The sequence below is a fragment of the Mercenaria mercenaria genome, chromosome 3 (genome assembly GCF_021730395.1).
Source record: "Mercenaria mercenaria strain notata chromosome 3, MADL_Memer_1, whole genome shotgun sequence".
Lineage (NCBI taxonomy): Eukaryota > Metazoa > Mollusca > Bivalvia > Venerida > Veneridae > Mercenaria > Mercenaria mercenaria.
This window is the reverse complement of record NC_069363.1, coordinates 22863045-22887442: the sequence shown is the minus strand read 5'-3', so window position 1 is coordinate 22887442 and position 24398 is coordinate 22863045. Positions and strand designations below refer to the sequence as shown.

At 37.7% G+C, this 24398-nt stretch overlaps 1 protein-coding gene across 1 annotated transcript in view; it reads left to right on the top strand.

The window, feature by feature from the left end:
* LOC123525282 (dystrobrevin beta-like) overlaps positions 1 to 24398 on the top strand; it is a 157323-nt gene that overhangs the window by 27788 nt on the left and 105137 nt on the right. The window contains exons 8-9 of the mRNA XM_053539631.1: positions 8449 to 8487; positions 23191 to 23280. Of these exons, the coding sequence (XP_053395606.1) occupies positions 8449 to 8487; positions 23191 to 23280 (129 nt within the window). The remainder of the gene's footprint in view (positions 1 to 8448; positions 8488 to 23190; positions 23281 to 24398) is intronic.

Below are 24398 nucleotides of genomic sequence, written 5' to 3'. Positions count from 1 at the left end.
CAATTTCGTGTCCGGTCCATAACTCTGTCATCCATGAAGGGATTTTAATATTAGTTGGCACAAATGTTCCCCATGATAAGACGATGTGTCATGCGCAAAACCTGGACGCCTAGCTCAAAGGTCAAGGTCACAATTGGAGGTCAAAGGTCAACAGGGCTTTTTTCCTGTCCGGTCTACAACTCTCCCATCCTTGAAGGGATTTTAGTATTTCTTGGCACAAATGTTCCCCATGATGAGATGACGTGTCATGCGCAAATCCCGGACCCCTAGCACAAAGGTCAAGGTCACAATTGGAGGTCAAAGGTCAACAGGGCTTTTTTCCTGTCTGATCCATAACTCTCCCTTCCATGAAGAGATTTTAATATTACATGGCACAAATGTTTCCCATGAGGAGACAATGTGTCTTGCGCAAAACCTGGACCCCTAGCTTAAAGGTCAAGGTCACAATTGGAGGTCAAAGGTCAACAGGGCTTTTTTCCTGTCCGGTCCATAACTCTCCCATCCATGAAGGGATTTTAATATTACTTGGCACAAATGTACCTCATAATAAAACCATGTGTCATGCACAACTTTCAGACCCCTAGCTCAAAGGTCAAGGTCACACTTAGCAGTCAAATGTTAACATAGCATGAACAGGGTCTGTTTTGTGTCCGGTCCATAACTTCATTAAGGGATTTTGATATCACTTAGCACAAGTGTTCCCCATGATGAGACGACATGTCATGCGTAAATCCCGGACCCCTAGCTCAGAGTTCAAGGTCACAATTGGGGGTCAAAGGTCAACAGAGTTTTTTTCCTGTCCCGTCCATAACTCTGCCATCCATGAAGGGATTTTAATATTACTTGGCACAAATGTTCCCCATGATGAGACAACATGTCATGCGCAAAGCCCAGACCCTTAGCTCAAACGTCAAGGTCACAATTGGAGGTCAAAGGTCAGTAAGGTTTTTTCCCTGTCCGATCCAGAACTCTGTCATCCATCAAGGGATTACAATATTACTTGGCATAAATGTTCCCCATGATGAGACGACATGTCATGCGCAACACCCAGTACCCTAGCTTAAAGGTCAAGGTCACACTTTGAGATCAAAGGTCAAGAGGATTTTTTTCCTGTTCGGTCTATAACTTTGTCATGCAAAGCAGGATTTAGATATCAGTTGGCACAAATATTCCCCTGGATGAGACAACATGTCGTGCGCAAGAACCAGGTCCCTAGGACTGAGATCAAGGTCATATTTAGAGGTCAAAGGTCAAATTCAAGAATGACTTTGTACGAAACATTTCTTCTTCATGCATGGAGGGATTTTGATGTAACTTGGACCAAATGTTCACCACCATGAGGCACCCTTGTTTTTAGAATTACGTCCCTTTGTTATTACTATAAATAGATTTTATTGTAAATTTTTTATTACTGGTGGTAGAGAAAAATCGAGACCACTTTTCTGTGGTACAGCATGCATGTTACATCCAATTTTTAGGTGTATTTTGACCTATCTCTACCTGGTAAAGAGTTTTTTTTTTTTTTTTTTTTTTAAAGATTAATTTCCCTTTGTTGTTACTATAAATAACTTACATGATAACATTTTTATAATCAGCCAAAAAAATTCAATGTGAAAACAACTGTGGGTTTTTATATATGCATATTTTAATCCAAGTGTGTTGTTATAACATATTGTATATGTAGTACAATATTGTTTATACATCATTGACAGATATCAGTTCATTATGTTATACTGCAGTAGAGAAAATTAGGTGCCTTCCAGTAGGGGACTTTGTATTGCATGGCAATACTTCATTCACTTGTTACTTTATAGCTCTTGTAAAGTGTTTATTAGTCCCCTACTGGTTGGAAACCAGTTTCGGGGACTATAGGAATGCACTTTTCCGTCATTCCGTCCGTCCGTCCGTCCGTCATTTTGTGTCCGGTCCAAAACTCTGTCATCCATGAAGGGACTTTAATATTACTTGGCACAAATGTTCCCCATGATGAGACGACGTGTCATGCGCAAAACCCGGACCCCTAGCTCAAAGGTCAAGGTCACAATTGGAGGTCAAAGGTCAACAGGGCTTTTTTCCTGTCCGGTCCACAACTCTCCCATCCTTAAAGGGATTTTAGTTTTACTTGGCACAAATGTTCCCCATGATGAGATGATGTGTCATGCGCAAATCCCCGACCCCTAGCTCAAAGGTCAAGGTCACAGTTGGAGGTCAAAGGTCAACAGGGCTTTTTTCCTGTCCGGCCCATAACTCTCCCATTCATGAAGAGATTTTAATATTACTTGGCACAAATGTTCCCCATGAGGAGACGACGTGTCATGCGCAAAACCTGGACCCCTAGCTTAAAGGTCAAGGTCACAATTGGAGGTCAAAGGTCAACAGGTCTTTTTTCCTGTCCGGTCCATAACTCTCCCATCTATGAAGGGATTTTAATATTACTTGGCACAAATGTACCTCATAATAAGACGATGTGTCATGCACAACTTTCAGACCCCTAGCTCAAAGGTCAAGGTCACACTTAGCAGTCAAATGTTAACATAGCATGAACAGGGTCTGTTTCGTGTCCGGTCCATAACTGTGACATTCATTAAGGGATTTTAATATCACTTTGCACAAGTGTTCCCCATGATGAGACGATGTGTCATGCGCAAATCACGGACCCCTAGCTCAAAGGTCAAGGTCACAATTGGGGGTCAAAGGTCAACAGAGTTTTTTTCCTGTCCCGTCCATAACTCTGCCATCCATGAAGGGATTTTAATATTACTTGGCACAAATGTTCCCCATGATGAGACAACATGTCCTGCACAAAGCCCAGACCCTTAGCTCAAAGGTCAAGGTCACAATTGGAGGTCAAATGTCAATAAGGTTTTTTCCCTGTCCGATCCAGAACTCTGTCATCCATCAAGGGATTACAATATTACTTGACATAAATGTTTCCCATGATGAGACGACGTGTCATGCGCAACACCCAGTTCCCTAGCTTAAAGGTCAAGGTCACACTTTGAGATCAAAGTTCAAGAGGATTTTTTTCCTGTCCGGTCTGTAACTTTGTCATGCAAAGCAGGATTTAGATATCAGTTGGCACAAATATTCCCCTGGATGAGACAACATGTCATGCCCAAGAACCAGGTCCCTAGGTCTAAGGTCAAGGTCATATTTAGAGGTCAAAGGTCAAATTCAAGAATGACTTTGTACAGAACATTTCTTCTTCATGCATGGAGGGATTTGATGTAACTTGGACCAAATGTTCACCACCATGAGGCACCCTTGTTTTTAGAATTACGTCCCTTTGTTGTTACTATAAATAGATTTTATTGTAACTTTTTTATTACTGGCGGTAGAGAAAAATTGAGACCACTTTTCTGTGGTACAGCATGCATGTTACATCCAATTTTTAGGTGTATTTTGACCTATCTCTATATATTATATTATATAGATTTTTTTTTTTTAAAGATTAATTTCCCTTTGTTGTTACTATAAATAACTTACATGATAACATTTTTATAATCAGCCAAAAAAATTCAATATTAAAACAACTGTGGGTTTTTATATATGCACATTTTAATCCAAGTGTGTTGTTATAACATATTGTATATGTAGTACAATATTGTTTATACATCATTGACAGATATCAGTTCATTATGTTATACTGCAGTAGAGAAAATTAGGTGCCTTCCAGTAGGGGACTTTGTATTGCATGGCAATACTTCATTCACTTGTTACTTTTTAGGTCTTTTTATACGCCCAAAGGGACGTATTATGTTATACCCCCGGTGTCCATCCGTCCGTTAGCATTTTCGTGTCCGCTCTGTAACTCTTGAACCCCTTGAAGGATTCCAGAGAAACTTGACACAAATGTTCACCACATTGGGACGATGTGCAGAGTGCATGTTCTGGATGTCTCACTTCAAGGTCAAGGTAACACTTAGGGGTCAAAGGTCATATTAGTGTGTTTCGTGTCAGCTCTGTAACTCCTGACCCCCTTGAAGGATTTCAAAGAAACTTGACACAAATGTTCACCACATCGAGACGATGTGCAGAGTGCATATTCCGGAAGGCTCGCTTCAAGGTCAAGGTCACACTTAGGGGTCATATGAGTGTGTTTCGTGTCCGCTCTGTAACTATTGAACTGCTTAAAGGATTGTAAATAAACTTGGCACAACTGTTCACCACATCGAGACAATGTGCAGAGCACATGTTCTTGATGTCTCGCGTCAAGTTCAAGGTCACACTTAGGAGTCAAGGGTCATTGCTCTGTAATGCTTGAACCCCTTGGAGGATTTCGAAACTTGACACAAATGTTCACCACATTGAGACGATGTGCAGAGCTTATGTTCTGGATGGCTAGCTACAAGGTCAAGGTTACACTTAGTGGTCAAAGGTCATACCTTCGGGCGTATATTGCTCTGCATTGTGTTGCTCTTGTTAAAAGCTTGTATAGGTATTTCTTACACTTTCACATATTTTTAGCTCACCTGTCACAAAGTGACAAGGTGAGCTTTTGTGATCACGCGTCGTCCGTCGTCCGTGCGTGCGTCCATTAACTTTTGCTTGTGACCACTCTAGAGGTCACATTTTTTGTGGGATCTTTATGAAAGTTGGTCTGCAGGGTTCGCACAGACTTGAAAACTCCTTGAATTTCAAGCTGCTAGATGAAAAGTGCTTGAATTTGCAAAAACCTCCTTAAAACTCCTTGAATTTGTTTCTTGCCTTGAAAACTGCTTGAAAAGTGCTTGATTTTATGATAAAAGTCCTTGAATTTCCTTCTTCAGAAATTTTGGTCAGCTTAATAAAAATAGATCGTAAAAGACGCTTTGTTATATGTACGCATCGCCATGTTTTATGTCTACATAACCTATGTGTACCGTACGATACGGGCTTTAAACAGACTGGGACTAGGAAAATTACGACGTGTAAAAATTACGCACACCATTTCTGTTACCGATATTGAAGAAAATGTGTATTTTCGACAAAAAGTGGCTTGTATCCTATCCATGGCTGGTCGAGCACAAAAACAAACGGAAAGCCATGTGCAAATATTGTAACAAAGTTATTGACTTTAGTTCAATGGGTGAATTGGCGCTGAAATCGCACGTCAAGTCTGAGAAGCACAAGAAAAATGTACCTGATCGAGAGTCACCCACGGCCACTCTTGATGTGTTTACTATTCCACCTTCGCCCCTAGCAGCCAGAGGCACCTAAAACTTGATCTTATATGACATGATAAGTCGCTGTTGATGTAAGAAGTGTTGATCAATTGTTTTCCAGTCATTTTGTGTGTGATAAAGTGTGGATCAATTGCAAATTAGAACTTTATAGAAAAACTTATATCACGTGATAGTCATTTTGGATGTAAAGAAGTGTTCACCAATTGTAAGCCAGTCATTTCATGTGTAATAAGTGATTGTTCAATTTTTTGCTTATCCTTGAAAATGTAATAAAAGTCCTTGAAAACTCCTTGAAAACCCCTTGAATTTTTTGTCAGTCTGGCTGTATGAACCCTGGTCTGAATGTTCATCTTCATGATATCTAGGTCAAGTTCGATACTGGGTCACGTGCCATCAAAAACTAGGTCAGTAGGTCTAAAAATAGAAAAACCTTGTGACCTCTCTAGAGGCCATATATTTCACAAGATCTTCATGAAAATTGGTCAGACCTTTCACCTTGATGATATCTAGGTCAAGTTCGAAATTGGGTCACCTGCCCTCAAAAACTAGGTCAGTAGGTCAAATAATAGAAAAACCTTGTGACCTCTCTAAAGGCCATATTTTTCACGGGATCTGTATGAAAGTTGGTCTGAATGTTCATCTTGATGATATGTAGGTCAAGTTCGAAACTGGGTCAAGTGCCATCAAAAACTAGGTCAGTAGGTCTAAAAATAGAAAAACCTTGTGACCTCTCTAGAGGCCATATATTTCATGAGATATTCATGAAAATTAATCAGAATGTTCACCTTGATGATATCTAGGTCAAGTTCGAAAGTGGGTCACGTGCCATCAAAAACTAGGTCAGTAGGTCAAATAATAGAAAAACCTTGTGACCTCTCTAGAGGCCATATTTTTCATGGGATCTGTATGAAAGTTGGTCTGAATGTTGATGATATCTAGGTCAAGTTCGAAAGTGGGTCACGTGCCATCAAAAACTAGGTCAGTAGGTCAAATAATAGAAAAACCTTGTGACCTCTCTAAAGGCCATATTTTTCATGGGATCTGTATGAAAGTTGGTCTGAATGTTCATCTTGATGATATCTAGGTCAAGTTCGAAACAGGGTCATGTGCGGTCAAAAACTAGGTAAGTAGGTCTAAAAATAGAAAAACCTTGTGACCTCTCTAGAGGCCATACTTGTGAATGGATCTCCATAAAAATTGGTCAGAATGTTCATCTTGATGATATCTAGGTCAAGTTCAAAAGTTGGTCACGTGCACTCAAAAAGTAGGTCAGTAGGTCAAATAATGAAAAAACGTTGTGACCTCTCTAGAGGCCATATTTTTCATGGGATCTGTATGAAAATTGGTCTAAATGTTTAACTTGATGATATATAGGTCAGGTTTGAAACTGGGTCAACTGCAATCAAAAACTAGGTCAGTAGGTCTTGAAATAGAAAAACCTTGTGACCTCTCTAGAGGCCATACCCATGAATGGATCTTCATGAAAATTGGTCAGAATGTTCGCCTTGATGATATCTAGGTCAAGTTTGAAACTGGGTCATGTGCCTTAAAAATCTAGGTCAGTAGGTCAAATAATAAAATAACCTTGTGACCTCCCTAGAGGCCATACTTTTCATGGGATCTGTATGAAAGTTTGTCTGAATGTTCATCTTGATGATATCTAGGTCAAGTTTGAAACTGGGTCAACTGCGGTCAAAAACAAGGTCAGCAGGTCTAAAATTATTAAAATCTTTTGACCTCTCTAGAGGCCGTATTTTTCAATGGATCTTATGAAAATTGATCTGAATGTTCACCTTGATGATATCTAGGTCAGTTTCGAAACTGGGTCACGTGCGATCAAAAACTAGGCTAGTAGGTATAAAAATAGAAAAACCTTGTGACCTCTCTAGAGGCCATATTTTTCATGAGATCTTCATGAAAATTTGTGAGAATGTTCACCTTGATGATATCTAGATAAAGTTCAAAACAGGGTCACGTACCTTCCAAAACTAGGTCAATAGGTCAAATAATAGAAAAACCTTGTGACCTCTCTAGAGACCATATTTTTCAATAGATCTTCATGAAAATTGGTCAGAATTTTTATCTTGATAATATCTAGGTCAAGTTCAAAACTGGGTCACATGAGCTCAAAAACTAGGTCACTATGTCAAATAATAGAAAAAATGACGTCATACTCAAAACTGGGTCATGTGGGAAGAGGTGAGCGATTCAGGACCATCATGGTCCTCTTGTTAAATATGCAATCTTTATAGGTCAAGGATGTGTTGTATTTATTCAGTAAAATGAACAGTTTGTGTGTAGTTGTAGAAACAAGCAGAAATGATACAGCCAAAATCAACTTATGCCTGCATTGTTATGTATTTTAGTATATCATTCTATGTCCCACTTCTCTTAGACAGTTATAAAACTCTAGAATTTTTCATCTTTTTGATTTGAAAATTATTGTATTTTCATCTTCAAGTATTCAAGCACTGTAAAATGTCTACTAGTTATACTTTTATTGCAATTATACACTATGATACTATATGTCTGCACATAGCTACAGCTAACCTTGTTACCAGTGAAACATTACTGTAGTAAGTGGATTGTGAGTGGTAGAGGTGGGCTGTCAGACAATGGATTGTCTGTAGGTTTCTAAACTCTTCTGTGATCATCACTGAATTACTTGGTAATTTGGAACTTTTATCAGTAATGATACATTGATACGTTGAGATGTATGTCCACATCTGGGAATGAAGGAGGTAACTTGACCTATTGTAAAAGTGTTTGGGATAAAGATTTAGCATTTGTTTGGTCATTTATGAATTTTTAATGTGAAATAATATTTGAGCCGTTCCATGAGAAAACCAACATAGTGGCTTTGCGACCAGCATGGATCCAGACCAGCCTGCGCATCCGCGCAGTCTGGTCAGGATCCATGTTGTTCGCTAAACCAACATAGTGGCTTTGCGACCAGCATGGAACCAGACCAGCCTGCGCATCCGCGCAGTCTGGTCAGGATCCATGCTGTTCACTAACGGTTTCTCTAATTGCAATAGACTTTGAAAGTGAACAGCATGGATCCTGACCAGACTGCGTGGATGCGCAGGCTGGTCTGGATCCATGCTGGTCGCAAAGCCACTATGTTGGTTTTCCCATGGCACGGCTCATTTATCCTGTACTTAGTTTAAGTTTGATTATCCATAAGATAAAGAGAATTCACTGAAGTAACCTGGTTAAACTGCTTTGTCCTCTCACATTATCATTTTATGATTTAATATTGTAGTGCTACTTTGTTTTACAGTCGAGAACCTTCTGATGAGAGCCTTCCAATGTTAGTGATGTATGTCCTTATTATAGTAATGCTTGTATTTGACCAAATCATCATGATAAACACTGGAAAAGTTCTTCTTATCTCATAAGGTTTTCTGTATATTGAAGATACTAAAGTATATCTCAGTAAAAGTTTTGTGATCTGACTGGTGGTAAAAAAGCATTGAATACATGTTTCTTCGTGCAGAGTGATTTGCTAGATAAATAAAACACCAAAGTTAATTTAATATGCATAATTATTTTGTGACAAAATGTTCCGACAGAGTTACATTCTTAGGACCATTGTAATCCTCTTATTTCTTATTAGCTCCATAATACAGAACTTACGTGTAATACAGAGCTTACGTGTAATATAGAGCTTATGTGTAATACAGAGCTTATGTGTAATTAAGTATTAATATATTTCATTATGCTATATCAAGAACTTTTTCAGGGTTTCATTTGTCATGAAATGTTTGAAGCATGAAAATAAAGCATGTCTTTCAAAATAAAGCATGAAATACCGTATTTTGCAAAATAACGGTATGAATAGCATGTAATTCTTTTAAACATGCATGCAGTATTAGTAATAATTTGTTTTTCTAGGTGATTGATCTGAAATTGATAGAAGAGTTACCGTATTTTGGTGTGTATAGGTCGCGGTAATGTATAGTCCGCATCTAATTTTTGCTCTGGAAATGGTCGGAAAATTTAACTTCTAGCGTATTAGTCGCAGTTAAATTTCGGATTTTTTCCCCAGCAATATTTAATATTTACCGGCAAAAAAGTTATGGCGGCGGCCATATTGATGCCGCGGACTGAATTATTATCAGAACCTGATTGGTGGAAATCGGACAGTGTTATTTTCGTTCCTAACCATTTCGTACCAACAGTAGTATCGGTAACAGACTACATCAAAGAAAAGCGGCTTTTTGACACTAATTGGCAGCAGACGGTTTACGTTTACATTCTGTTATCATGCAAGTTTAAGTGTGAATTGTTTGCACAGCAATTATAACACCTTTCCATGTCATGTAATTAACCGCGTTCTTTTGATTCTGAGTAAAAAGATTAACAAAATATCTCTGTTTGGATTTATTTCTTTTATTTAAAAATCAAAAGTAAAAAATTATCTTTCAAGTTTTTTAATACGCTAAGAATTAGTATAAACAATGTTTGGAATGGAGGACGGATCTGTCCGGATTTTATCCAACCCGGAGTACATGTCAATGGCGTCAAGTAAAACGAAAGTAGAAACAAACGTAATTCAGACTGCAGAAACATCTTTGAATTAAAGTCATTCATAATTTTAATAGTCTGTATGGGTTATTTACGATATATTTTATTGAAAGTAACCGCTATTGGTTGAAAAGCCGCCGATATTGATATTTTTTATCCATTTTGTTCGTTCGTAACAGATGCACGTAATTTTGCGAGAGCTACGGTCTGAAAATTGGCCCGAAAAAAAAAACAACTGCTGGCAATGTTCTGTCATATAGGTCGCAGGAACTTTTTCAGGCAGCAAAATGGGTAGAAAAAGTGCGACCTATACACACCAAAATACGGTATATTTTTATGACTCCTGAATACCTTCACTAACAGGTTGCAGTCTTTTTCAGAAGTTGGTTTGGTCAGATGCAGTGACTCAGTGTTGTTTTGTGTATCCAACGCATGTAATTATGCCCCCCTTCAAAGAAGGAGGGGTATATTGTTTTGTAGATGTCGGTGGGTCTGTTGGTTGGTCTGTATGTAGACCAGTCTGTTTCCGTATGATAACTCAAGAAAGCTTGTGCCTAGGATCATGAAAGTTGATAGGATGGTTGGTCATCACCTGCAGATGACCCGTATTGATTTTGAGATCTGTATGTCAAAGGTCAAGGTCACAGTGACCCTGAACAGTTAAACGGTTTCCGGATGATAACTCAAGAACACTTGGGCCTAGGATTATGAAAATTAATACGATGGTTGGTCATGACCGGCAGATGAACCTTATTGATTTTGAGATCTGTATGTCAAAGTTCAAGGTCACAGTGACCCGGAACAGTTAAATGGTTTCTGGATGATATCTCAAGATTGCTTGTGCCTAGGGTCGTGAAAGTTGATAGGGAGGTTGGTCATGACCAGCAGATGACCCCAATTGGTTTTGAGGTCAGTAGGTCAAAGTTCAAGGTCACAGTGACCAGGAACAGTAAAACGATTTCCGGGTGATAACTCAATAACGCTTGGGTCTAGGATCAGGAAAATTGATAGGGAGATTGGTCATGACCAGCAGATGACCCCTATTGATTTTGAGGTCATTTGGTCAAAGTTCAAGGTCAGAATGGCCAGGAATAGTTAAACGGTTTCTGGATGATAACTTGAAAAGGCTTGGGCCAAGGGTCATGAAGGATGATAGAGAGGTTCATCATGACCAGCAGATGACCCCTATTGATTTTAAGGTCAGTAGGTCAAAGGTCAAGGTTACAGTGACCGGGAACATTTTAACCGTTTCCAAACAATAACTTGAGAATGCTTCGGCCTAGGATCATGAAACTTGATAGGGACGTTGGTCATGACCTGTAGGTGACCCCTATAGATTTTGAGGTCTGTAGGCTACAGATCAAGGTCACATTGACCCAGAACAGTTAAATCCTTTCCAGACGATTCCTTAAGAATGCTTGGGCCTAGGATCACTAAACTTAATAGGGAGGTTGATCATGACCAGCAGATGACCCCTGTTGATTTTGAGGTCAGTAGGTCAAAGGTCAATGTCACATTGAACCAGAACAGTAGAACTTTTGTTTACAGTGAGCAAATAATTTCTGTTCCTTGTGCAATTACTGAATGAATCAAGGGGGGCATTTCGTGTTCGACGAGCTCTTGTTACTAGGTATAGTTTTGTATTTCAGATGTAAGTATACTTTACTGGATATGATGTTTTTATTGTGATCACTTTGAAGGACTTGCTATGCTACAGTTTAAAGTATAATGTATTAGTTCTGTTTGTTATTTAATCATTAGTTTTAACTTGAATAGAGGTAGAGCTATTGGACTCTCCCATTAAATTTTGTCAGTGTCTGCATCCCGTTTTGGTCAAGTTTAGATATAAAATGGTATCACAGTAACCACTAGTGGGAATGGCTTGGAATCTGACTTGCTCTGCACAGGTTGTATGATTTGTGATTTTTTTTTTTTTAAATTATGTCCCCGTTCAATGTTAGAAAAGTTAGTTAATTGTTTGTATGTATCTTGGTTACTAGCTCTATCTCAATAACAACTAGTGGCAATGCATTTAAACTTCAGACACTTGCTCACTGTGATGATCTGACATGCACTGCACTGGTTCCAGAGCTTGTGTTCAGTTTTTAGAGTTATACCCATTTTCTGACATTTTATATAAAAGCTACTGTCTATAGTAGCTACTTGTGAGAATGGGTTGAAATGTTGCACACTTATTTGCTGTAATTATATGATATGCACTATACATTACATGTTTACAAAGTTATGCCCCTTTTAATGCCCCCCTTTGAAAAAGGAGGGGTATATTGTTTTGCAGATGTCGGTCGGTCGGTCTGTCGGTCGGTGGGAATGTAGACCAATCTGTTTCCGGATGATAACTCAAGAACGCTTGGGCCTAGGATCATGAAAGTTGATAGGGAGGTTGGTCATCACCAGCAGATGACCCCTATTGATTTTGAGGTCTGTATGTCAAAGGTCAAGGTCACAGTGACCCTGAATAGTAAAACGGTTTCCGGATGATAACTCAAGAACACTTGGGCCTAGGATCATGAAAGTTGATAGGGAGGTTGGTAATGACCAGCAGATGACCCCTATTGATTTTGAGGTCAGTATGTTAAAGGTCAAGGTCACAGTAACCCTGAACAGTAAAACGGTTTCCGGATGATAACTCAAGAACACTTGGGCCTAGGATCATGAAAGTTGATAGGGAGGTTGGTAATGACCAGCAGATGACCCCTATTGATTTTGAGGTCAGTATGTTAAAGGTCAAGGTCACAGTGACCCTGAACAGTAAAACAGTTTCCGGATGATAACTCAAGAACACTTGGGCCTAGGATCATGAAAGTTGATAGGGAGGTTGGTAATGACCAGCAGATGACCCCTATTGATTTTAAGGTCAGAATGTTAAAGGTCAAGGTCACAGTGACCCTGAACAGTAAAACAGTTTCCGGATGATAACTCAAGAACGCTTAGGCATAGGGTCACGAAAGTTGATAGGGAGGTTGGTAATGACCAGCAGATGACCCCTATTGATTTTGAGGTCAGTATGTCACAGGTCAAGGTCACAGTGACCAGGAACAGTAAAATGGTTTTCAGGCAATAACTCAAGAACGCTTGGGCCTAGTGTCAGGAAAATTGATAGTTAGGTTGGCCATGACCAGCAGATGACCCCTATTGATTTTGAGGTCATTAGGTCAAAGGTCAAGATTACATTGGCCAGGAACAGTTAAATGGTTTCTGATATTCTTGTCCAAAACCATAGGGCCTAGGGCTTTGATATTTGGTGTGTAGCAAAATCTAGTGGTCCTCTACCAAGATTGTTCAGATTATTTCCCTAGGGTCAAATATGGCCCCACCCCTAGGGTCACATGGTTTATATAGACTTATATAGGAAAAAACTTTGAAAAACCTCTTGTCCAAAACCACATGGCCTAGGGCTTTGATATTTTGTATATGACATCATCTAGTGGTCCTCTACTAAGATTATTCAAATTATTCCCCTAGGGTCAAATATGGCTCCGCCGTGGGGGTCACATGGTTTACATATACTTATATAGGGAAAAACTTTGAAAATCTTCTTGTCCAAACCACAAAGACTATGGCTTTGGTAATTTGTAATGTAGCATCATTTAGTGGTTCTCTACCAAGTTTGTTCAAGTTATCCCTCTCGGGTCAAATATGGCCCCGCCCCAGAGGTCATATGGTTCATATAGACTTATACAGGGAAAAACTTAAAATCTTCATGTCCATAACTTACATCATTCAAATTTGGACCACATGTATAGTTTTAAGTGGCAAGATGAACCTTGACATGAGTTGACTTTGATCTTGACCTAGTGACCTACTTTCATATTTCTGTACCTACAGCCTTCAAATTTGGATCACATGCATAGGTTTGTGTACTGAAAAAAACTTTGACCTTGTTATTGACCTAGTGACCTACTTTCACATTTTTGAAGGTACAGGCTTCAAATTTGGACCACGTGTATAGTTTTTTGTTCCAAAATAAAATTTGACCTTGATTTTGACCTAGTGATCTACTTTCACATTTCTCAAGCTAAAGCCTTCAAATTTGAACCACAAGCATAGTTTTGTGTACTGAAATGAACTTTGATCTTGAGATTGACCTAGTGACCTACTTTCACATTTTTGAAGGTACAGGCTTCAAATTTGGACCACTTGCATAGTTTTGTGTTCCGAAATGGAATTTGTGTTTACATTGAGCAGATAATTTCTGTTCCTTGTTCAATTACTGAATGCATCAAGGGGGGCATTTCGTGTTCGACGAGCTCTTGTTCAGCTTAGTCTTTAGTAAAGATTTTATATGACTGGAATCACAGTAACAACCTGTTCAGCTCATCTGATTGTTTGAAAAAAATTGATGAGTTACTGTCATCACTTGATCGGCATCGGCCTCTGCATCGGTGTCGGTTAAGTTTTATGTTTAGGTCAGCTTTTCTCCTAAACTATCAAAGCTATTGCTTTAAAACTTGCAACACTTATTCACCATCAATAGCTGACTCTGTGCAGCAAGAAACATAGCTCCATCCTGCTTTTTGCAAGAATTATGGCCCTTTTTGGACTTAGAAAATCAGATTTCTTGGTTATGTTTTGTGTTTAGGTCAGCTTTTCTCCTAAACTATCAAAGCTATTGCTTTAAAACTTGCAAGACTAGTTCACCATCAAAAACTGACTCTGTACAGCAAGATACATAACTCCATCCTGCTTTTTGAAAGAATTATGGCCCCCTTTTAGACTTAGAAAATATCAGATTTCTTGGTTAAGTTTTGCGTTTAGGTCAACTTTTCTCCCTAACGGTCAAAGCTATTGCTTTAAAACTTGGAGCAGTTATTCGCCATTAAAAGATGACTCTACACAGCAAGTAACGTAACTCTACATTGCTTTTTTGCAAGAATTATGGCCCCTTTTGGACTTAGAAAATCATGGATATGACAATATTTCTATTATACAGAGATAAAAAAAATAAGATGAGCGTCTGCACCTGGGAGGCGGTGCTCTTGTTTTCTAATCTGTTATCCCATTACCCCTCACATTTAGCATCACAGGAGGGGAAATCTCTGTAACTTAATATTGTTACCTCTGTTTTATGTTGTTTATTACTTTACCTTATTCAGTGAGAAGACTTGAATGGTTGAGCATTATTTTGTGCCAGCAGCTCTTGTTATTGCATTTAGGTAGTTCTGCATGTTTGAAAAACCGGAAGTGATGGTGTAACGTCATTTATCCGCAAAACATAGAATAAAGCCTGGATTTGGCATACAGAAATGAAAATCAATTTATGAATGAATCGAAACCTGTGAGTAAATTTATTACAATGGCATTGTTGCTATATTTCTAAAGTCAAAATATGATATTAAAACGTATGGCACGTTAAAAAATTCAAAATAATGTCTTAAAATTAACGTGAAATGTCTGATTCCCTTTAATCATGGTCAGATATCTCAAAAATAAGCACACAGACCTATACATTGTATTTCACCAAATTATAGGTCATGTGTTTATTTACAACTGTGAGAAGTTTCATCAAAATCTACATTGTAGAAAAAAATTCTTTTTGAGAAAATGTTATGAAAGTTATGATTTTCCATAGACTCCCATTATGGAATACTGCGTGAGGTCCAAATTTTTCTATCAGTCTAGCAAAAAATCAGCCACAGGACCCTATCTTTTTTATTTGCTGAATTTTCTAGGTATATTCTAGAGTTTTGAAAAATTAGTTTAATCAAATTCTACATTGTAGAAAAAATTTCGATCCAGACGTGCAGAACTACCTTAATTATGAGTAACCCATGAAGAAAGTATTTCATACTGGGTTTTACAAAATGTTAAGAGGATTTTTATCTAATTATTAATATGATGGTATAGAATTTTTCAGTATGTAATGATAAACACTTTCCTCAATTCATCACATGAATTAATTCAGATTTCCAATTTACATATATAATTTAGCTCTAGCTTATTTTTGAAGTAGTTCTTTATTTTTATACACAGATCTGTACATTGTATATGTTTCTGCAGTTTTAAAAATACAGAGAAATTCTTCATGTACCTAGGTATCATTGATAAATAATATGAGCGGCGCTATGAGAAAACCAACATAGTGGGTTTGCGACCAGCATGGATCCAGACCAGCCTGCGCATCCATGCAGTCTGGCCAGGATCCATGCTGTTCACTTTTAAAGCCTATTGGAATTGGAGAAAATGTTAGCGAACAGCATGGATCCTGACTAGACTGCGCGGATGCGCAGGCTGGTCTGGATCCATGCTGGTCGCAAAGCCACTTTATTGGTTTTCTCATGGCATGGCTCATATGTAGTAAATGATAATATTGTAAATATAGAATGATAGTGAATGATTAAGAATTTTTTTATTTTTTACATCTCTAGGAAGATTATATAGATACATCTGTGTAAGGTTTCTGTTTATATAATTATATTATTTCCTGAAAGTTTCCATTAACCTCTCTTCTTTAATAACTCTTTAACCAAACATACTTGTGGTGCATGGCCACTCTAACATTTTGCAATAGATTTTAATCAAACTTGCACACAACTTGTACTGGCATAATATCTCGGTTCCTTTCAAAAACTGGCCAGATCCCATCTTTGGTTCCAGAGTTATATGGCCCCTTAAAGGGCCAAAATTTGCTTATTTGGCTTTTACAGCCATAATTATAGACTTCATTTATGGTTTGATTTGATACAAACTTGTAAAATATCTTACGCACCAATAGATCCCTGAAAGAGCAAAAATGTGTTAATTTTTACCTTGTGAAATTGATAGAAGTGACATTTTACATTCAGTTTTAACCACACTTACACACAACTTAAGTCACAATAAGATCTTTGTTCCTTTCGAAAACTGGTTAGATTCCATCGTGGGTTCTTTAGGTTCTGCCCCTGAAGGGCAAAATTTTCTATTTTGGCCCTTTCAGTCATATAGAGGTTTCATTTATACTTTGATTTGGTACAAACTTGCATGGAATGTTTATCTTGATGATCTCTGGGCCAAGTTAGAAACTGGGTCATGTGGGGTCAAAAACTAGGTCACCAGGTCAGATCAAAGGAAAAGCTTGTTAACACTCTAGAGGTCATATTGATGACCCTTAATCTTCATGAAACTTGGTCAGAATGTTTATTTTTATGATTCCTAGGTCAGGTTCGAAACTGGGTCATGTGGGGTCAAAAACTAGGTCACCACTCAAATCAAAGGAAAAGCTTGTTAACACTGTGGAGGCCACATTTATGACCATATCTTCATGAAACTTTGTCAGAATGTTTATCTTGGTGATTCCAAGGTCAAGTTTAACAGATGAGCGATATAGGGTAATTGTGACCCTCTTGTTGAGAATTTAAAGAAACTTGATAGAGGTAACATCCAATTACCATAATTTAGTGCTTGGAGCTTTAATTTTAGAAAAGGCAGCTTATAGTTCTCCATGACATTTAAAGCTTTGTTTATCACACACTTTGTAAGGTGTCTTTCATTTGTGCAAATCAAATTTATTGAGACAATTTTTAGAATAGGAGTATGCTGATAGTCTACCGAATGCTGTTACATAACTCAAATATTGTTCAGAATAGGTTTTAATTAAAACATAAAACTAGCAAACAAATGTCTTGGCTGAAGCACATATTCAGTTTTTGGGGCAAAGGTTCTGTCTTCTTGTTATACAGAAAAAAGTTTATGATGTATGAGTCTGCACCATGTACCTTTATAAAGACACTGCTGTTTTTAGCTCACCTGAGGAAGAAGCGCTCAAGGTGAGCTTTTGTGATCGCCCTGTGTCCGTCGTCAACAATTTGACTGTTAACACTCTTTTTTGGCCCAATCTTAATGAATCTTGGCCAGAATGTTACCCTCAATAAAATCTTGGACGAGTTCGATATTGGGTCATCTGGGGTCAAAAACTAGGTCACCAGGTCAAATCAAAGGAAAAGCTAGTTAACACTCTAGCGGCCACATGTATGTCAATATCTCTATGAAAATTGGTGAGAATGTTAATCTTGATGATCTTTAGTTTAAGTTCAAATCTGGGTCATGTTGGGTCAAAAACTAGGTCACCAGGTCATAAAAATCAAAGGAAAAGCTTGTTAACACTCTAGAGGCCACATTTATGACTGTATCTTCATGAAACTTGGGTCAGAATGTTAATCTTGATGATCTTCATATTGGTGTTCTGCGGCGGAAATATTGAGCGACTTTAGGAGCGCAATATTCTTCCGCTAAAGAACAAGTGCATATTTCCCGATGCAATGAAAATAACCTTTTTATGACATACGTATCTACACGTATAAATGTAATGTAAATATTATGAATTTGTTTAATAGCCTGAATAAGATTGACAATAATGAACTAAATGAAAGAATTAATGCAAGGTCATGTCATGTGGGATCAAAAACTAGGTCACTAGGCCAGATCAAAGGAAAAGCTTGAGAACACTCCAGAGGCCACATTTGTGACCCAATCTTTATTAAACTTGGTCAGAATGTTTGTCTTGATGATCTCTAGGTCAAGTTTGAAACTGGGTCATGTGGGGTCAAAAACTAGGTCATTAGGCCAGATCAAAGGAAAAGCTTCTGAACACTCTAGAGGCCACATTTTGTGATCAATTCTTATGAAACTTTGTCAGAATGTTTGCCTTCATGATCTCTAGGTCAGTTTCGAAACTGGGTCATGTGGGGTCAAATACTAGGTCACTAGGCCAGATCAAAGGAAAAGCTTGTTAACACTCTAGAGACCACATTTGTGATCAAATCTTTATGAAACTTGGTCACAATGTTTGCGTTGATGATCTCTAGGTCAGGTTCGAAACTGGGTCATGTGGGGTCAAAAACTAGGTCACTAGGCCAGATCAAAGGAAAAGCTTGTTAACACTAGAGGCCATATTTGTGACTCAATCTTTATGAAACTTGGTCAGATTGTTAGCCTTGAAGATCTCTTGGTCAAGTTTTAAACTGGGGCATGTTGGTTCAAAAACTAGGTCAGTAGGCAAGATCAAAGGAAAAGCTTGTGAACACTATAGAGGCCACATTTGTGACCCAATCTTTATGAAACTTGGTCAGAATGTTTGTCTTGATGATTTCTAGGTCAAGTTTTAATCTGGGTTATGTGGGGTCAAAAACTAGGTCACCTGGTCAAATCAAAGGAAAAGCTTGTGAATACTTAAGAGGCCACAGTTGTGACTCAGTCTTTTTGAAACTGGGTCAGAATGTTTGTCTTAATGATTTCTAGGTCAGATTTGAAACTGGGTCATGTGGGGTCAAAAACTAGGTCACTAGGTCAGATAAAAGGAAAATCTTGTCAACACTCTAGAGACCACAGTTCAAGTTTGAAACTAGAATTAGTCAGAATGCTTGTCTTGATTATCTATAGGTCAAATTTGAATCTGGGTCATGTAGGGTCAAAAACTAGGTCACCCAGTTAAATCAAAGGAAAAGCTTGTGAACACTCTAGAGGCCAGATTTGTGACCCAATCTTTATGAAACTAGGTCAGAATGTTAGTTTTGATGATTTCTAGGTCAGGTTTGAAACTGGGTCATGTTAGGTCAAAAACTAGGTCAGTAGGTCAGATCAAAGGAAAAGCTTGTGAACACTCCAGAGGCCACATTTGTGACCAATCTTTATGAAACTTGATCAGAATGTTATTCTTGATGATCTCTAGGTCAGGTTTGAAACTGGGTCATTTAGGGTCAAAACCTAGGTCAGTAGGCCAGATCAAAGGAAAAGCATGTGAACATTCTAGAGGCCACATTTGTGACCCAATCTTTACGAAACTTGGTCAGATTGTTAGTCTTGATGATCTCTAGGTCAGGTTTGAAACTGGGTAATGTGGGATCAAAAACTAGGTCACTAGGCCAGATCAAAGGAAAAGCTTGTGAACACTCTTGAGACCACATTTGTGACCCAATCTTTATGAAACTTGGTCAGGATGTTTGTCTTGATGATCTCTAACTTAAATTCGAAACTGGCTCATGTAAGATAAAAAACAAGGTCAGTAGGCCAGATCAACTCTGGTGAGCGATATATAGGGCCATCATGGCCCTCTTGTTTAGCTCGTTGTCAGTCTGTTTGGTACAAGTTGGTAGACCATTTGTCTCTTTACCAATAACTAGAGAATCCTTGTGTCAGTAGAGGTCATACGTCATAGGGTGATTGCCTGTTGTGAGTAGGTGACCCTTAGTGTTTTAGGGTTTGATAGGTTAAAGTTCAAGGTTACAGTGACCATGAGACTTTCTGCTCAATTACTTAAGAACCCTTTGGCCTCCAGACATCAACATTTATAGAGTGATTGCCCATGGGGAAATAACACCTGTTGTTTTAGGGTCAGCATGTCAAATGTCAAGGTCATAATGATCTCAAGACTGAAAACAGTTTTCGCTTAATAATTACTTACGTCTAGACCCAGTTGTTTGAAATTTCAAATAAATGGTTGATAAAATTTTAAGGTTATATTTCAACATTTTGGAAGTCTTAAGTAAAACAAATGAATGAGTTAAGTATCATGCATACTTAAAAGACTTTACAGTTAAAGTTAAACTCAAACTAGTGTTTCCCACCAGCACTATTTTGATCAAAATTTAACCAGTGGTTTGTGTACCAGCAGGCTGTAGTTTTGAACAATTTGGCCCTGATTGTTGACAGTGATTTGAAAAATAGGACAGTATACTGTATTGACATTACAAAACAATTCTTGGTTCTATAATTACTATTTAATTAATTTTGCAATAATTTTGTGTATTTTTTGTTGGAGAAAGGAAGTCTTAGTAATAAGGTAGAAATGGAAAAATATTGCAAAGTAATAAGTGACATATTGTTCAGCCTGATCTAATCAAGGACAAACATTATTGAGTTTTGATTCTTGTCTGTGACCAACTTGTTTTGCAAGACTGTATAATTAACTTGTACACAATTCAGATCAATGCCTGTCACAGTCTTTCTGTGGTGACATCAGAAAACGTATAAATGTTATTACAAAAAATATCTTCTCTAATTTGTTGTATCTGTTACAGCAGAATCACAGATATCTTTCTCAAGCTGAGTCTGTTCATCAAGGTATCTGTATAATATATTTGAATAAAAGACATTGCATATTCCAAGGTGAACTTAAGGCAGGATTGCTGTTCTATGAATATGGAAATCTCTGTCTGTTACACAGTAATCACAAACCAAGTGCAAGATTTCCTCATTTCTTGTCTTTGCTAGGAATTATAGCTCACCTCATTGAGCTGTTGGGAATAGAAAGTTGTTTTTTAGCTTAACTGAACAGTGCTCATGGTGAGCTTTTAAGATTATTAAATAACTGTCATCCATCCTATAAGAACATCTCCAGCCAATTTTAAACAAACTTTACAGGAATGTTGCTTTAATGTTTCCTATTCAGATTCGCCCACCGGCGCTTAGCTCAGTAGGGAGAGCGTTGGTCTACGGATCGCGGGGTCATGAGTTCGATCCCTGGGCGGGGCTTATGTTCTCTGTGACGATTTGATAAAAGACATTGTGTCTGCAATCACTCGTCCTCCACCTCTGATTCATGTGGGGAAGTTGGCATTACTTGCGGAGAACAGGTTTGTACTGGTACAGAACCCAGGAACACTGGTTAGGTAAACTGCCCGCCATTACATGACTGAAATACTGTTGAAAAACGGCGTTAAACCCAAAACAAACAAACAAACAAACAACCTATTCAGATTCCTTCAAATAATTCCACAGAAGTGTTCCTTGGGCGATTTTCCACCAAAATGCTACAAATCATTATGTTTCATTCAAAACATGGCTGGGACATTTTACTTCCTACCAAGAGTGCACAATGATTTTGGATTTGTCGAAAAGCTTTACTACAGTCATAGGGCATGAATGTGTTCAGTTTTACCTATGTGTATGTAGTAGCTTTAAAAATCTTCTCTTCAGAAACTGCTGGCCCAATCCTGAAATAATTCCTCACAAATGATTTTTGGTTGACCATCTGTGAAGATTATTCAAATCCTTCTGACCCATTGAAAAAATTAATCCATGGTCTTATTTTGAAATTACTTTTTTCAATGGTTATTAAGGTAAAAAAAGATTCAAACCTACATCCAAAAAGTTGAGATTCTATGCCCATCTGCCCCAGATTGCTGTCAAGTTGTCAAAAAAAAAAACAACACACACCACACAATGACATTGTTTTTTAAGATGTACGATAATGTAAACAGTTTGATAAGTGTTTCTGATTTACATTATTCCTTGATGGTGTCTCATATTTGATAGATGACTAGGTTACATAACATGTTTAACTTATTGGAAAACATGGAGTTAAGCCCCTCCTGGGATTAGTGTGGAACTTTAAATAATGGAATTTTAATGCTGTAATGACTGTTTCAAAAATGTTTTCATCACTCACTGACATTTCAGGCTTGCACATGTCAAAAAAAAATACAGTTTTGTATGTTATTGATGGTTTTTACATTTTACACCATGTTCTTAAATCTCTGGTAAAACATAACATTTTATGTACTGAAAACAACATTCTTATATATTGTCTAGCTTTTGTATTGTGTAACCCCTTTAAATTGAAACCCCTGAATACCTGAAACCCATCCAAACTGAACTAATTTTGCAGTCCTGAAACTTGTTCTTCTCATTTCATTAGAAAAAATACCAATTTAAACCGAAACCCCTTTATTTCTGAAACCAAATGTTTTTTCCAGACTGGACCTCTATCTTATCAACACAAAACTTAACACCTCAAACTTGAACAATTTTTAAGGCAATTAGCCTGTTACAATACCTACCAGAATGTTTTGAATTTGGTAGAATATATCCATAAAGACTTTGTGTTGTTTCATACAGTAATTAAGCAAAATAAGGATTTTAATTGAATCATGCTGCTTGGTAACTGTATAATTGTTCATAATTGAAATCTAACGCACATTCTACTGGCAATACCCCTCTAAACTGAAAACCCTTCTAAACATAACTATTGCTCTGGTCTAGAGGCTGTTAAGTTTAGAGGGGTTGCACTGTAGTTAAGAGAAATTTCATGTTCATTGGTGCAATATATTATATATTCATGTTCATTGTTCTAATATCTATTTTGAGCTAGGCAACTTTTTGATAGAATATACATGTTTATGTTGAAGAATTTTTTTGGAAGGTTTTTTATATCTGCTGAAACAGTGAATACATTATATGTAATCTGCAGCAAAATTTGATGTTTGAAATGTTTCATGCATAATCCACCCTGGATTGAAAAGCACTGGCAGTTTCTTTACTAATCAGTGTGTTGATTTCAAATTCAATTCTCTTTTCATTTAACTTGGAAAAATGAGCAGTTATGTCTGATAAATTATGAAAAATTAAGATGTGAGTGTCATAACAAGCAGACACAATAGAAAAGCATCTTGAGATTTTCATTTCTTCTAAAAGTTTATACGACTAAGTACAATATATACTATATAGACAATGTATCATAATTGATGCACAGATGCTTAAAGATATTTTTGTATTACTTCAGACCAGCGACACCAAGTACGGTACGGAATGGTTTTCGTGATGTTTCCCCAGATCCCAGCTCCATAGGCAGTAGTCCTGTTATTCACAGAAGGTATGTAACAACATTCCAAGTTAGTGACTTACTTTTGCTTATTTAATCAAACTGGTTACACTTCATGAGTAAATGTTAAATTCTTAGTTTGAAATTTGAATGATAATTGTGATCAAAAACATTTCGAATTGTAAATCTTTGTTAGATGTGTCTTATTAAAGGGAAAGGCAGTGCTTTTTTAGCTCACCTGTCACATAGTGACAAGGTGAGCTTTTGTGATCACCCTTTGTCCATCGTCCGTCGTCAGTCCGTGCGTGCGTCCGTCCGTCAACAATTTCTTGTCTGCACCATAGAGGTTTCATTTATGATTTTATTTTAACCAAACTTGCACACAACTTGTATCATCTTAAAATCTCGGTTCCTTTCTCGAACTGGTCAGATCCCATTATGGGTTCCAGAGTTACCAAACTTGCACACAACTTGTATCACCATAAGATCTTGGTTCCTTTCTTGAACTGGCCAGATCCCATTATGGGTTCCAGAGTTATGGCTCCTGAAAGGGCCAGAATTAGCTATTTTGACCTTGTCTGCACAATAGCAGCTTCATTTATGAATTTATTTTAAAAGATTTCTGCACACATGAACTGGCCAGATTCCCTTATGGGTTCCAGAGTTATGGCCCCTGAAAGGACCAAAATTAGCTATTTTGACCTTGTCTGCACAATAGCAGCTTCATTTATGATTTGATTTTAACCAAACTTGCACACAACTTGTATCATCTTAAAATCTCGGTTCCTTTCTCGAACTGGTCAGATCCCATTATGGGTTCCAGAGTTACCAAACTTGCACACAACTTGTATCACCACAAGATCTTGGTTCCTTTTTTGAACTGGCCAGATTCCCTCATGGGTTCCAGAGTTATGGCCCCTTAAAGGTCCAAAATTAGCTATTTTTGCTTTTGCAGCCATATAGAGACTTCATTTATGGTTTGATTTGATACAAACTTCCAAAATATCATCAACAGCAATAAATCTTGGATTCCATGACGAATCTGTCAGATCCAATTGTAGGTTCCAGAGTTATTTTATATCTGATTACCTCCCCTGATTGTAATCAAAATGGATTTAAAGCAGTAACTACGCCGTTACATGACTGAAATACTGTTGAAAAACGGCGTT